Source organism: Hyperoodon ampullatus (genome assembly GCF_949752795.1).
Source record: "Hyperoodon ampullatus genome assembly, chromosome: 6".
Taxonomy (NCBI): Eukaryota; Metazoa; Chordata; class Mammalia; order Artiodactyla; family Ziphiidae; genus Hyperoodon; species Hyperoodon ampullatus.
Genome location: NC_136919.1, coordinates 105,402,776 through 105,419,523, shown reverse-complemented (window position 1 = coordinate 105,419,523; position 16,748 = coordinate 105,402,776). Strand labels below are relative to the sequence as shown.

The 16,748-nt window shown below is 40.6% G+C and overlaps 1 protein-coding gene across 1 annotated transcript in view; it reads right to left on the bottom strand.

Moving 5' to 3' along the window:
• Positions 1-2,277: 2,277 nt before the first annotated feature.
• The window catches only part of FAM120A (family with sequence similarity 120 member A), a gene marked incomplete at its 5' end in the record, with an annotated part of 104,777 nt that continues 90,306 nt past the window's right edge, over positions 2,278-16,748 (bottom strand). The window contains 6 exons of the mRNA XM_079706769.1: positions 2,278-2,732; positions 8,981-9,077; positions 9,550-9,691; positions 12,018-12,155; positions 12,749-12,932; positions 14,725-14,934. Of these exons, the coding sequence (XP_079562895.1) occupies positions 2,421-2,732; positions 8,981-9,077; positions 9,550-9,691; positions 12,018-12,155; positions 12,749-12,932; positions 14,725-14,934 (1,083 nt within the window). The 3' untranslated portion in view covers positions 2,278-2,420. The remainder of the gene's footprint in view (positions 2,733-8,980; positions 9,078-9,549; positions 9,692-12,017; positions 12,156-12,748; positions 12,933-14,724; positions 14,935-16,748) is intronic.

Here is a 16,748-nt window from a genome sequence, read left to right as displayed (position 1 = left end):
ACTCAATGATGTAAAAACATATGGGGAAATGGCGGAGAAGAGACAAATTTGCCATGCAAAAGAATTCCAAATAATTTACCAGATAACTCAAGCATGACTCCCCACTCTGAGTCACTAGTGAGCCACATGGTGGCTCTATCAAAGAGCACAGTATGGAAAGGAGTGGGGGCCGGCAACCCTACAGTGAAGAGACCTGACCAACACTAACTCAGCCAGATGATCAAGGTCGCTATCAATGGTGATAGATAAGACATGTTAATTTTATGTAGCCTAACCCCAGTCCACTCATTAAAAAAAAATCAGACAAATCACAGTTACAAGCCATTCAACAAAATATCTGACTACTCAAGGCTGTCACAAGGTCACCAAAAACAAGGAAAGCCTGAGAAACTGTCAGAACGAAGAGACTAAGGAGACATGCCAACTAAATATAATGTGGTAGATACTAGAACAAAAAAGGACATTAAGTAAAAACGAAACAAATCTGAATACTGTATGGATCTTGTAAAAAAAAAAGCGGTTTAATCGAGATCAAATGTATTTCTTCCTTGGGCTTTTTTTTTTAAGTTAAATTTCTATTTCTAAGCCTGCTCTATCAGGGAATGTCTTTTTTGTAACTATGAAATTCAGACATCAGCATAACTTGCATTTTGACCACATATGTTTCTTTAGAGCTAGAAACCCGGAATTACCTGCAATGGGCAAAATATTTCTAAATTTTGGTTATTTGCCTAAGCTCTTCAGTAGCCGTCTCAATTTGAATTAAACCACAGTAAAAATGTATGTTTTTACAAGGAATTTAAAAGCCGTACCATCTTTATACTAAAAGAATAAAGATTTTTATTAAGCATTGTAAGTTGCATTCAATAGCCTTCAGATACACCACACCACAACCCATCTACAATCAGTCAAACCCAACAGCAGTTCATTCTTGCACAATCCATGAGTTAGGGCGAAACTCCCTTCAACTTACAGTAAGATCCTACTCAGGTCTTGCGGGCAGGGATTGGGGAATTACATCTCATTTCTGATCACTAATGTGTGATGAAGAGCATCAGGAGAATTATATGAAAACGAATAAGAAGTGATTCTGATTTCAAAGTACATTGTTTGGAAACATTAACAAAAACATCAAAATGATATAAGTATACCTGCTTCTACTAAATTCTTGATGGGAAAGTTCTCAAGAACAAGCAATTTGTTTCCTGCTACAGAAGGGGGGGTTGTTTTTTTTTGTTTTTTTTTTTTAAAGATCAAAGGGACTTTTTTTGTTTTTCACAGAATTTCATATTTTGCTAATATGAAGGCATAAAACAGCAACAAAGAACAATAATGCATACAGCAGTGAATACACCAGGGTAATGTTGATATTCGAAACAGCTAGATAATTTGGGGGGTTTTAGAATAAATGCAACAGAGGTCAATAATCACAAAATTTTAAGGTTAGAGCAAGATCAGTCAATGACTAAACAGAGTTAACATCTTTTATAGGACTATTACTGATTATTAGCATTTTTGTTTTGCAAATGGGCACATACTGGTAAGAATGGAAGAAAGGACAGTAACATGCATAATATTAACTACACACTTTAAAAATTATGAACCATGCAGAAGTTTAGCTCAAGTAGTAGCACTAATGGTCTACGTCCGATTCAAAACCACATAGTTCATTGATCACAGATGCATGGTATTAAGTCACGAAAAGTTTCAGAACACAGTGTGTTGATTTTGAAAGGTCATTTGCATCTTCTACGATTTCAACTTTATCTCCATTTAACTTGCTTGTAAAGTATGTATGATGTACTGTATATTTAAAATCAGCAGAACGGCAATATTACTCTATAGTTTTTTTAGTTTTGATAGTTGCACTTTTTTTTTTTTAACACAAAAGAACCACATCAACAGTGATGAAATTTAAGTAAGAAAGAAAAACTGTGGTTGTGCCTAATTTCTTTCATAATCATAAAATCAAAGCCTTAGACAAAGCTTTCTTGTGAACAGTAATGCAAAATCAAAGATAATGGCATACATATGGTGCCAAATGCTAAAAATGATATTTTAAGCTATATATACTTAAAGACTGCCAAAATTTGTTTTCTTTATAGTTCAAGAAACACAGCTATAGGCTTTTGTCATTAACCAGTTTAAACTTTGTGTGTACTTCATTTTAAGTGTGGGAGTCAAATGCTCTTCATTTTCTTTCTCTCTTTTTGTTTTATTGTAGCATTTTGACTACAACTGGTTAAAACTAAAAATGTGTTGTTTAAATCTCTGATATCAAAGAGGGATCCGAATTTCCAAAGTCCTCATTTTTCTCTTACGGAAAGGAAAAAATGTACATAACTGTAGGCTCTCTTTCTCTCCAGATATTCCTAAATCCTTACCCTTCCAGCATCCTTCACCCTCTATAAAAAATAAGTTTACTCTTCTTTCTTTAAGACAGCTGCCTCCAGAGCATCAGCTCTACGGCAAGCACTGTCTGTACTTAGTGCATTTAAGTGAGGATTTGTATTGCACGTCTTAGAGTCATTGTTCAAGGCACTTTCCGAGTGGCTGGGGGCCCTGGTGTCGCCCGCGCTCCCATTCATCTGGGGAGCCGGCTTCTCCTCAGCCACCGCTCCGTTTTCAGCCAGGGACCCGTCTGAAGACACAGCGGAGGATTTAGATTCCCCGGATCTCGACTTCAGTTCTTTGGCCACTTCTTCTGCTGAAGCAGCATAAGGAGGCTTGCCCTATTTAAAATGAAGCACAGCAAGCGATAAGGCAGTTTTTGATAAACAGCGGGAGAGAGGAGACGCCAGTTGAGGCCTGATGACACTCACTGCAGATTTAAGAACAGAACATAGAGAGTGCATGGCTGTATCTCTCATTGTTATGTACTCTCTACCCTATGCATTTTACACTGTGTATACTCTCTATACATTCCATTACATACTCTATATCCTCCATAATCTATATTCTCTAAACTCTACATGTTCTATTGTATACTCTATATACTCTCTATATACTCTCTACATTCTATTATATACTCTATGCACTCTATTCTCTATATATTCTGTTATATACTCTATACATTCTCTATACAGTTGACCCTTGAACAACATGGATTTGAACTGCCCAAGTCCGCCATTATGCGGGTTTTTTTCAATAAACACATACTACCGTACTACATGATCCACAGTTGGTTGAATCTCCGGATGTGGAACTGTGGATACGGAGGAGGGCTGACTGTAAAGTTATATGTGGATTTTCAACTGCGCAGAGTCGGCATTGTCCAAGGGCCAACTGTACTCTCTATACTTTACAGTCTATATACACTCTATAATCTATCCACTTTATACATTCTATTTTATACGCTATCCATTCTATCATCTAAATTTTCTATACTCTAAACATTCTATTATATACTCTATCCACTCTGTAGTCTATATACAGAGTGGAACTGGAGGTACCTATCACCCTTGCTTTAGAGACACCCTCTTGTACACCACAGGTTACCATGTTCCCCATTTGGGCTCAGTTTTATACAGTGTCTTCTCATTTTAGTTTTCAATCCTATAGTTCAGAAACACTCATGTAAACTTTTCTAGAAGTCAATACTACTGTCATTCTCTTGGAACCTTGAGAAACACAATTAATATAAAAATATAGGAGGGCCAAGAAGCGGAGAAAAATAATACCGAAGACTTCAAGTACATGCTTTCAAATCTCAAAACCCTCACTCTCTCGAGGAAAAGTCCACTTGCCAGACTAAACACACACTTATGGCAGAGTATTGTTGGTGGTGATTAAGCAGTTCCCCCATGGGTGCCTGCTACAGGAAATGTGTTGAGGCGCCTGCTTATTAGGGAACCTCCCTCTAGTTATGAAGGATGCAGGAAGACTAAGAAGGAAAGCCAGCCTGTACCTGTTTGGAAACAGACACTCCCTCTCTCGACAGCTAATTCTTCCCGTAAGCCTAGGCCACTGCAAGGAGTCCCCCACCACTATATGCACCACAAGCACGGGGCAGCACTGCCTCCTCTGTCCCACTGACACATAGTATCAGAACCGGCCCCATCAGGATGGCAACAACAGAGAAAGGAAGGCCAGAGACTCTTAGGAATCAAGTTACCCTTCATCATCTGTCCTTCTCAAGGTGCAAGAATACTACTTTCACTTAAAAACGAGCAACAGGAAGTTCCAAGGAATCCACACATTATGGCAATAAAAGATGGAACAACATCCCTAAGGACAATGAAATACATCAGAAAGGCATGTCAATAAATGACCAAGACTGCTTCCTTTGATTCTAAAACAGGCTGTGACAGGACAGGATGAGGAAGAGGAGCACAGATTAAACCAGGAAAAGCCATAAAGTGAGGTGAAAAACTTTGGGAAGAATTTAAAATAAAGAAAAAATAATTCCAGAAATGAACACTAAACTAGAAGAAACAACACCAAATAAACATCATAGTACCTGAAGGTGAAAGAACAAAATTTTTAAAATCAGAGAGATGAAGAAAGGGAAGTGCAGATCAAAACCACAATAAGACACCATTTCATACCCACTAGGATGGCCAAACTCAACAACAGATAGTAGCAAGTATTGACATGCATGTACAGAATTGGAATCCTCATACATTGCTGATAGGAATGGAAAATGGTGCAGCCATTTTGAAAACAGTTTTGCAGTTCCTCAAATGCTTAAACACAGAGTTACCATATGTCCCAGAAATTCACTCCTACATGCATACCGAAGAGAAGTGAAAATGTGTAGTTAACAGTACTCTAATATATCTGAAAGTTGTTAACAGTAGGTAACAACACTCTTATAGTTAACAGTACTCGTATATTTGAAAGTTGCTAAAAGAGTATATCTTCAAAGATATAATCATCACAAGATATACTCATCACTTAAAAGATTTCTCATCACAAGAAGAAGAAATTTGTAATTATGTGTGGTGATGGATGTTAACTAGACTTATTGCGGTGATCATTTTGCAATAAACACAAATATAGAATCATTATGCTATACACATGAAACTAATATAATATTATGTGTCAATTACATCTCAATAAAACCGGGGGGAAAAAACCAAACTTGTACATATATGTTCATAGCAGCATTATTCATAATAGTCAAAAAGTGGAAACAATCTAAATGTCCATCAACTGATGAACAAGTAAACAAAATGTAGTGCATCTATATAATGAAGCATCACTCAGCAATAATACAGAATGAAGTCCTGGTATGGGGCACAACATGTGCATTTACATGAAATGTACAGAGAGCAACTCCAGACAGAAAGCAGATCCACCAGAGACTATGGGGGTGGGGTGTATGACTGCTCATGAATAAGGGGTTTCTTTTGGGGTGATGAATGTTTTGGAATTAACGGTGATTGCCTATGACCTTAGGAAGAGACTGAATTGTACACTTTGAACAGGTGAATTGTATAGTATATGAGTTACATCTCAAAAAAGAAAGGAGGAGATGAAAAGGAATCAAGAGTATGCCAAACACTGAAGACAGACCCAGAAGGACTGGTACAACAGGAGCACCAGCGATGAAAACAAAGCAAAGCAAAAGAACTGAAATGAAAAACTAGTAATTCAGGAAAAATTTCTGACATAAAACAAATTTGAAATTGCCTTTGGAAAGAAAGCATTGCATACTGAATGCACTGACCAAGAACGACCAGCAGCAGGGCATGTCACTAAACTTTGATGGAAAAACGAAAACAATTTAGGCATTTAGGCCAAAACAGCAAATGACTTCAAAGGGAAAGACAATTCAATTATTATTATTATTTTTTTTTTTTTTTTGGCCGTATGCGGGCCTCTCACTGTTGTGGCCTCTCCCGTTGCGGAGCACAGGCTCCGGACGCGCAGGCTCAGCGGCCATGGCTCACGGGCCCAGCCGCTCCGTGGCATGTGGGATCTTCCCAGACGGGGGCATGAACCCATGTCCCCTGCATCGGCAGGCAGACTCTCAACCACTGCGCCACCAGGGAAGCCCAATTCAATTATTATCAGTCTTTAACAGAAAAGCTTTATAACAGAAGAACATCAAATAATGTGTAAGTCACTTGAGAAGATGTGAACCAATATTTCTAATTGCTAGGAAAATAAACTGTTTTCAAATTAAACACTGTTTTCCTAAGTCTTCCCTAGGAACCCACTAAAGAAAGAGCCTTAGAGGGACAAAATGGACCAGCAGACTCAAGGCTGGTGGGGCATGGGACACAGTTATCTACCCGGACAAATGTGGCTGAAAGGAGTATACTTTGGACAATGTAGACAATAGTACCGAAGCTATTTTTCAAAACTGTGAGGATGACGGGGGAAAATGGGGGAAGCATATACCAACATTTTCTTTTAATTGTTCCCAGTGACTGTGCTGGTGATGGAAGAATTAGCTGTTCCTAGCAGACTGTGCATGCAATATGGGATGAAGTAAATAATGAGTTATGGGATGTTCTAATTTAATCATCCTCTGGGTTCTTAGGAACCAAGATTCTCAGAAGGGAAGAAAAGACATACTGATATAAACAGTAAAGGTTAAGTCAAATTCCTAAAATCCTAAATTTGAATTAGAAGAGTCAGTTTAATTAGGGAGGAAAAAAGCAGCAGATTACATGTATGTATGTTTGTGTGTGCATAGTATATGTGAGTGTGCATGTGTACACCTTCTCCCTCTAGCTCTGTTCATAGGAAAAGCCTAGAAATGGTGATTTGGTGTAGAAGAAAGAACACAGAGATGTAACAGAAATGAGACTAAATAAAAGCCTATAGTCCTCAGTTTGAACTGGAAACATCAGTGTGAATTCATGAGAATCATACCTTTAAAAAATACAATAAAAAGGCATATCGGTTGTGTGTGTGTTTACATATATAAAGAAACAGGACTCTGTGTGTCTATGTACACAGAACACTAGGAACAATGACTGACCCTATGGCAGCCAGGGTCCACTGGTGCTCCTACTTGAAATGCCATTTCTCACTAAAGAAACTGAGAAACTAAGAGAAACGACTGTCACTGGTCTGCTGGGCTGGGTGATACACCGGACAGGAAGCTACTGAAAACCAGAGGTCACGGCAAAGGGCCCAGTGGCCAAGGATGGGTGAAGTGAGCTACAAAAAACCATGTGTTGACCTAGTTCCTGTAAGGGCTGTAATGCTCAGGCACCAAAAACAGAAAGCAATAGGAAGCATCTTTTTATAAAAATACCCCAATAAATAAAGAAAAAGAAATGACTGAATGAGAATATTTTCATTTTGCAATCTGCAGTATATGAACGGATTAACAGGTCCTAACATAAAAACAGATAAGCAGACATGAAAGCACACACTACAGTCTTGCCACAGGGACAAACCGAAGTCCGATGCAGCATCCAGATGCAGCTACCAGCGGGCAAGAAAGGTCAGAGCCACATGGGAAACAGCACCATGAGTATAAGTGTGCACTCGGCAAAAGCCAGAAGTCTGTAGGTGAAATAACCTGGGTTGTCCTTCAATAGATAAATGAAGGAAAAGAAAGGGAGGGAGGGAAGCCTGCTGATTCAGAGAGACTTAGAAGACATAGCAAACTATAAGAAAATGAACACAATTCAACATCAGTGTCTAGGAATGCACATGTGAGTGATAAAACCAGAAAGAGACAAGGGAGAAATAACTGAGTGTAAAACTCCAGGGTTGTAGTTATTTTGTGCAGAGGGAGGCAGGAGGTTAGTGTTGGGACTGGGCCTGTGAGGGGCTCTTGGTATGGCTGGGAAAATGCTATTCATCACACAGGTGATGGCTACATGGCTATTTGACTTATAACTCATTAAGCTACATTTGTGTGTCTGTGTGGTTTTTGGTATCTCGGTTTTATATTAAAATAAAAATAAAAGTGCTTAAGCAACATAGGGACACATTTTCCCCACTACCAGCTTAGGAAAGGCCCCTGTATCCACCGTGTATGACCATAATGTACAACCAGAGGCATTTTTATAGGATGAGCTCTGGAGAACCAGTAAGAATGAAGTTCTCTTCCCTCTTGTAAACCTGTCGAGAGGCCGAGAGTGCCTCTAGCTCAAAAGGGCATTTTGGTGAAGGCTGAGGATGGTCAGGGTGGGGGCTACAGGAGAGCCAGAACGAGCTGAGTACCTCCCCCTTGCTAGATGCTGTGCTGCGAAGAGGGGCTGCCTGGGCCTGCTTTCAGGAAAGAGACTGCCTCTGCACTTGACTTGCTTGATGTATTTCGTCAAAACAGAAGCTACCAAGACGCTAAGATCACCTGGCAAAGGCAGAAGTTTTATTTTCTCTTGGCCAAGTTAAGTTTCCAAATATGGGTTATTAATAAATGAGTCACAAGAGTGGACTCCTCTTCATGTTTACAAGGATACTATGGGAAAACACTGTGTACTTTGACTAAACACCATAATTCAGTAAGTGAGACAACATAATACACTGTTAGGGCTGATTGGTGTTTTTAAAAGATTGTTCTCAAGGGAAGTTCATCAGAATCCAGGTCCTAAAATGGAATATCCAAAGCAGAAGTTCTAGCTCTTTCATGAAGACAGACGTGACTTTATTTTCTCGTGAGCGAATCCTTTCAGGGAAGAGCTAGTCAAGATGGTCCAGGAGGAGAAGAATATGCACTGTTCCAGGATTTAAAGTCACAATTTTCTTTTAAATCCTAAATGTGATTTACCTACATAATGTTTTATAATATAAACAGCATTAATAGCTCCTGGATTATTCTCAGCTAAATTCCTATGTCCAGCATGTGAACACGAGATCATGCTCTCTTTACCACAAATGATGATAAAACGATCTGGGTCTGAGGGAATGTACATTTGGTAAGCACCATGTGCCGCTATTGTGTTAGAAGCCCAATAGCTACAGAAACGTTCCGACACCCCTCCTGTCTGGACACAGGCACTGAAACACTGGCCTGGGACGATCAGGCACTCAGGAGTGAACTGGCACTAGCACTATGTTGTGTTATTACCTGAATCGCACCCTGGTTTTTATAGCCTCTGCCATAGTACCTTCCACCTCTTCCAAATGTTCTGATCACTGGAGTGGAAATAACTCCTCTTGGACGCCTAAACACATAAAAGAGGACAAAAACAAACAGACTTGAATCTCTTACAGATAACATTTAAACATTTAAAATAATATCAAATGGACTTAAAGGCGTCTAGTCTATGCTATAGGAAGCACAAACTTTATTAAATCATGGTCACACCAAAGATTTAGTCCAAGTAATCTATCTTATTTTTTTGGTACATATCCAGTGTATCCAATTTTTAAAATAATGCACTTCAAAAATGTTCTTTTTTTAAAAAACATTAAAAAATGGTTAATTGAGTAATTTTTGGATAATTAGTTAATAATGGTTTAAATAATTACATAATGCTATATATACTGGAATCCTATACAACCACTAAGAAAGATGTTAAAGAAGAATGTATTTAATGATGTAAAAATGTTCCTAGTAAACTCGTGATTAAAGTAACAAGTAAGAGGCTGTTTTTTTAAGCTTATACAACTACATCTTCATTGTTCAGAACTTACCCTCTTGCTGGTCCTCCAACAGAAACTACCTGTAGGGGGAAAGGCCCACGGCCTCCACGGCCCCGTCTGCTCCCAGCCCAGTGGCCAACCACGGTGCCAGCTATTTCTAGCTTCCCTCCCTGAGAAGGTATAGGTTGGATTCCTGCACAAAAGTAGACGAAAAAAAATCTTTACAATCACAGGACTAACAAAGAGAAATAAGCAAGCAATTTCAAATGTGGTTTCCATTTCATATGAAGCCCCTTTCTCTTGCTTTGTGAAGACTTGTTTATTATGTGAACTATCTATGTGCACAAGTTTGATTTTAATGGTATTATTTTTAGGCTGTTGTTGAAAATACACCTGAAAGTAAGACAACTGTGTTGGCTATCTAAAGAACCCATGACAACTGAAATAGGTTACAACTGCAAAATGGGCATGGCTGTTAGGTAGAAATAGATCCAATAAAGTATTGGGTGCATATGGCATGCCTTCTATATTACCAAGATGGAAATCTGCAAACTCAGAATGTCTTTTTCTCTTTGAGTAATTACTTACAAGTTTACTACCTTAACTAAACATTACAGAAATTAATCAGTAAAGCTAGCCTGTTACTTCTTATTGCATTATTAAACGATAATTTCCTTAGGCAGGGTTATAAATATTCATTGTATTCACTAACTTCTATTAATTACTGGTAGCCTGCATATTCTAAGGTTTTCTGACTTACCTAAGAAAATCCTCAAACAATTAGCTGGTACCAAAATTTCGGATAAAAACAAAACAAAACAGAACCTCAAGCATCTTCTTTTCTGGCACGTGGAATGGATTATAATAAATTCTCCATCATCTTGGTATTAGCCATGATGATTAACAGCCAGGTAGCGCTGTTCAACAAAATCTACAACAAGCCTTACATTTTCTAGTGGCCGCATTTAAAAAGTACAAAGAAACACATGAAATAAATATTAGTAATGTATATTTTAGGGAGTTCCCTGGCAGTCCAGTGGTTAAGACTCTGCGCTCCCAATGCAGGGGGCATGGGTTCGATCCCTGGTCGGGGAACTGAGATGCCGCATGCCACGTGGTGCGGCCAGAAAAAAAAAAAGTATATTTTATTTAACCCAATATACCCAAATTAACATTAATTTCAACATGTAATTAATATAAAAAACAACTACTAATGAGACATTTTGCGTTCTTTTTTCCGTATTAAGTCTGTAAAATTAGATGTGTGGTTAGGACACAGCTCAGTTTGGATAAGCCACAGTTCAAGTGCTCGAGAGCCACATGTGGCCAGTGGCTACTATACTGGACAGCCCAGATCCAGATTCCAGACACAATTTGGTGGAAGTTAAGAAGCAGGTTCCTCTTGTCATTTCAGACTAAAAAACCACTTCTGACCTAACAGTGTTCATAGTCAGAACTCCCCCCTCCTGCCCTCCCTGCCACCACAGTATTTTATCACAACTGCAGGCCAGCATAAGTTTCCAGGTAAGGGTTGCAAGAAGCTGAAGCCGATTGTGAAGCAGAGAACACACGTTACTGTGCACTGCATGATGCTCAGTAACAGGAGGAAAAGCACCCTGGACAGCCGGGAGAACTAAGGGGAGGCAGGAGAGGGGCATGCATTAGGAGAGGAGAAGTGGCTCCTACAGCTACAGAGAGAGGGCAGCATTCATCTGGAAGAGTCTCACTGCTACAAAAGATGTCTCTAGGTAGCTTCTGTAAGTACACAAGTAACTGAGCTGGAAAAATATTCCCGGTCAAGAAAGGCTTGCCTATCCTAAAAGTTCTTCAAAATTGTATTTGAGTAATCCTGTAATGTAGACTTGATAGCCATGTTTAGATCTGCAGTCCCCAAATGTGGGATTTATGACAAAGTCACAAGTCATGGGCTTCAAAGTACAGCAAAATCACAAGATAGTATTTCAAGACTAAATGTTAGGACTTTTTCTCTCCCTCACAAGCCTAATACAAATAAGAAGAGAAGCAATGGGAATTTAAAATAGACTATTTATATATCTGATATTCGATCTTCCTTTAAAAATGTTTCTACGAAACAAACTGTGATAAAGTTTTTTATGCCAAGAATTGTACAATGCCCTTAGAATCTTCTAAACAAGCATCATCCTCTTTACCCAGAGGGGGCTGTTAGGGAATACGACAGGAAAAAAACATCACTGGGTATTACTGGGCAGCCTGTTCTATCACAGGAGACAATGGTTAGGGGGCCAGGTGCACAGAAGAAGGGCTGTGTGTGGACACACACTGGCCCCTCTGGAAGGCAGAGATGGGCCACAGCAAAGCTGCTGCAGAGACCTGGGGGCAGGCAGAGGCTGGAAGAAGAGCAGCAGTGAATGCCAGAGTGGGGACCTATCAGGAAGGATACGGTGCTGGAGTCAGGACAGACGAGGAGGAAGAAGAGCCAGAAGAAGCGGGAAGCTGCTGGCGGACAGAAGCTCTAGGAGGAGGTGTGGCATAATTACCGCCCTGTGACTTGCTAGTCCTGCTGCTGTCACTGCCTGAGAAGGCTCCGCAGTGTCCTGCTGCCGTCGCCACGCGGAAGGCACGGTAAGCGCCTGTCGCTACAGTTTCCCCATAGGGGCCTCCAAAGCCACAGACTCCTGTGGGACCCGGGTGGAGAGAGATGGGAGAAGCCATGAGGAACTGGGTTCAGGCAGAGCCACCAGTGGGCTTTCAGGCAGAGCAACCCCCATGTCCTTCAGCTGTTGTTCTTACACCATCAGCTGCCAGGGAGGAGACTCCTGACCCCTCCTGTCACCAACAACACTGAAATGTCGCCTTGCCTGCTTTTGCAGGAGCCTCTGGAGACAGAACACTATTGCTGTGGGCTCTGCCACAGACTTGGGAGGTGGCCTTAGAGGAGGAGAGCTCCACTGACCCCCCATGTGAGAAAATCTTAAATCACAAACGTGAGCAGAGTTTTCAGCTACACTGACCAACTTTAAAATCTTATCTCTGCTATGAATAGCTTTTGTAGTTCCCGCTCCCTTTCCCATACATAATCTCTTCCGGGATCAAGTTTGCTCCTTTCTAATGTGAAGAGATGTTGCTGCAAACTTCCTAACTAAGCCTGTCAATTATTTACAAGGTCTCAACACAGCAAGATATTGCCCACTTAGAAGGCCTGCACGCTGTACGTGCGTCTGTCTCCCCATTCTAGCAAGTCCCTACGTACGGTGGTGGACACACTCACCTGCAAAGCCCCGCCCTCGGCCCTGTGCTGGTGGGATGGGCCCGAAGTGCCGTGGGTACATGGAGGTCGGGTAGAAAGGCAGCGCCGCTGGCGGTGGGAAGGGGAGTGGGTGGCTCTGCCGGGAGAAGTTCAGCCCTTCCAGGATGCTCTGCCGCATCTTTTCTACCTTGGCGGCTTGCTCGGCCTGGAAGTCAAGGACTGGCATGTGAAAACTTCATTCACAAGGTTTCAATTGAATTGGAAAGAACAGGAAAGAAATGAGCCGTGCTGACCACTCTGCCACGCCTACTTATTTACCCATAAATAACAGTCACAATCTGCTCAGTGACACTTGTTTACAGAATGCAAACAAGACCCCAAAGGCAAAAATGCAAAAAAAAAAAAAAAAATTAACAGATACCTCTTCATCTCATAATCTTAATCTTGTAAAACAAGAATTTAAATTTCTACTTTCTCAGCGTATCTTCAGGTAAGAACCATTTACGATAAAGTTTATTAACTGAAAATGAATTTGGTTCTCAAAATCAATGACTAAGTCCAGACAGATCATGCTCACAGCCTTCCTTCCACTTGTGGACCAGGGGGTAGATGATGCCTAGTTCACATCTTTAAAATTTACTTTCCTATCGATTTAATTTTAGGTCAGGTTTACTGTGTTTTACAGAGAAGGAACTGAGGCACAGAGTGATAGATGCTTTTTTTTTTTTTTTTTTTTTTTTGATAGATGCTTTTTAAGGGAAGCCTAGCCCTTTTTGAGACCGGACAGGACAACAGCCCAACTGATCTCTCTGTGGGGCTGGTCTGTGAGATGACTGTTCAGTAACCTGCACACATGTGGACAATATAGCTTGTGTATGTCAAATTCCACTGTGAAAAAACATCAGAAACATTCAACTTGAGTGTCTTTTGTTAATAGATACATAAATATGTACACCAGCAACCAATCTTTAATCAGAGAAATGGAAAATCTGCTTACTCTGTAAATCTGTCTTTAGACTGAGCTTGACTAAAGCAGCACGTGGGAGAATGCATGTTTTGTAGTCTAAGGTTAAAAAGCTTGCAGCACACGTGAGCTTCTTTCAATACAAAGGGACAAGATAACCTCATAACCTACTTCACTTTATTTTTAAATCAGGATTTTAAAAAAGTACAGTCAATCCTCATTATTCACGAGTTCCACATCTGCACACTTACCTACTTGCTAAAATTTATTTGTAACCTCAAAATCAATACTCCTGGCATCTTCATAGTCATTTGAAGACATGTGCTAAGTGGGATAAAGTCTGAGTTGCCACCTGAGCTTGAAGAAGACACAGCATGGCCTTCGTGTTTCAGCTTTTATACTGTAAACATGTGTCCTGTTCACTGTCTCCTTACTGCCACATTTTTCGTGTTTTTGTGAATGATTTTGCTGTTTCAAACGGCCCCAAGAGCAGTGCTGAGTACTGACTAGTGTTCTCAAGTGCTAGGCTGTGATGTACCTTACAGAGAAAATGCACGTGTTAGTTAAATGACCTTTGGTGAGGCTGACTTATAGTGCTGTCGGCCATAAGTTCAATGTGAGTGAATTCACAATATATATGCATTAAGAAGTACTTAAACAGAAACACACGTAAAACAAGGTTATGTATGGACTGGCTGACGAAGGTGATGTGACAGGAGGCTTGCAGGAACCTAACCGTATATTTCCCCTAACAGCAAAGGTTCCGTATTTGCTAATTCAGTGTTCAAGGCGAATATATAGAATATAATTACCGTGAATAATGAGAACCAAGTGTGTATGCTGAGCTGGGCACTGAACTGGCATTTAGTTACACACTGGGCTGGGCCCAATCTAAATCAAATTCCTGTTGCGCAGGCTCATTACAAATTCGGTAGGGAAGACGACAGATTAGCCAGTGAGCGTTATTTCATTCTGGTTGGAGGTGGCCACCCACTCCTCCCTGCCCCACCCAGCCTGCTTTCTTGCAACTGACCTGACCATCACAGAGGTCGATGAGTGGGGTCTTTTCCCGGCTTGCTTTGAGGAGTTTGGACTGGAAGAGCTTCCCATCAAAATACATCCAAGGACAGCAGTGTTCCCAGGGCACTGGCTGGCCACACGCGTCGTTCGCAAACAGGGCCATGTCCACGCCACTCATGAAGAGAGCTGACAGCTGAATGCCGCGGGGGTCGAGGTTCTCAATCTTTAAATGGAAAAGAGTGATTTCTATGGAGTAAGAGTACTACAGTATCCAATTCTTGCAATGTCTGACTACAACCCTCCACAGGAAATGAGCACACCCCTCAACCAAATGCCTCCTAAGCAGCCCTATCACTACCTTACAGTGTCTTAACACTGACTTGTCTGAACAGAAAGACTTATGTTATTGAACAAATTTAAATTTAAGAGACTGTTTTACAAACATACTGAAACATTTCAATTTGGAATTTGTAAAGAGTTACACAAGTATAAAGTAATACTGTATTTAAGGTGGACACATGACAAAGTAACAAATTATTAATAGTCTCCTTAGCAGTTAAGAAGCCCACAATTCATTTACGAAATAAAATTTTACACTGAAGATTCTAAACACTGGTAATATATTAACAGAAATGTTGTAAAAGAGGAATATTCTATTAAGATTCTGCATTTTTCAAGCAGTTATCTTCAAAAATTACTTGGTATAATTTCATTCTTAAGTTTGTCCTTTATGTTTACATTATTTTATATGTTAATGTTTTAGATAGCAAACTTATTAATGAGACTGTCAAAATGTTTTAGGAGAAATGGATAGCTTATAAATGAAAGAACACAACAGCAAAAACATTGTATTTGAACCATGCAGACTATCAGAATCTAAAGACTTGTATCTGTGGGTTCTTCTCACTCAGTCATTAGTGCTGCGAGCCTTCCTTTGTACACACAGCCCTTTCTTCTAGCATCTAATGTGTAGGATAAGAAACACTGACAAATACAGTCAACTCTTGATTATCTGTGAAGGACCTTGTTTGTGGATTATCCAGGACTGAGCTTTAACTGTCCTGGTTTCTGTCTTCCCACCTTCCAAGCTTATTTTCTAAGGTGATGGTCTCTTGAGAATGCCGTCTTTATGGGTACCAAACTAAGCAATGCCTAATTGTGGCAGGTAAGCTGGCTTTTCAGTAAAGATAAAAAAGATGACTCCCGTGCCAAATACTAATGAATTTATGATTATCTGATGTTTTGTGCTGTCAGTGTCAACATTCCCCATTATCAGCTAACACGGTGTTTTCCAACCCCCCCCCCCTTTTTTTTTTTAAATTTGAAGTCAATGCAGTAAAGAACTTCCTGAACCTGGAGAAGTCTATCCACCCCTCCCAGCCCACCTCTGCTGGCTCCTCCTTCTCTAACGTAGTGTCAGAAAAGGGAACTAATAATCATGTTCAGTTGAGGGCAGGTGGGGTCAGGATGGTAGAATTAGATGCCTTTTTACATTTATGAGCAGAAAGGGGAGAGAAAGAGGGTCAAAATGGAAAAAAAAAAAAAAAAAAAGTCACCTAACTTACTTTAGATCCCCACTGGCCTTGTCTTTCTCTGCACTGCAGAAAGGAAGTGGAAACTCCCTTCTTCTGAGTCCTGAGGCAGAAAGAGGGCGTTTCTCCTCCCTAAACACTGACGCTGCGGGAAAGTGGCACAGCGGTAATGCCAGCCCAAGCTTGGAGGCTGCCTGGGCAGAAAGCCATCCCCTGGCCCCTCTGCAGGGATGATGGCAACCAGGCCTCTAGCTGCTCTCTCCCTGTCAGCCCACAGCCTTCCAGGCCAGAGAAGGGAGGACCAGGTCAGGGCTGAGGGGAAGGGAACGATGGGGCTGATGCTGCTCTAAAGACGTTTGCTTTATAACAAAGTGCCAGCAGGGTCCTTCTGGTGAAATCCGATACTGCTGTCATTTCTTAGTCACTGGTGGTGTTGGTCATATCCACCCTTAGCCCTTATTTAACGAATATAGCTCAAAACCATTTTGGGCAGATGGCCATCTGA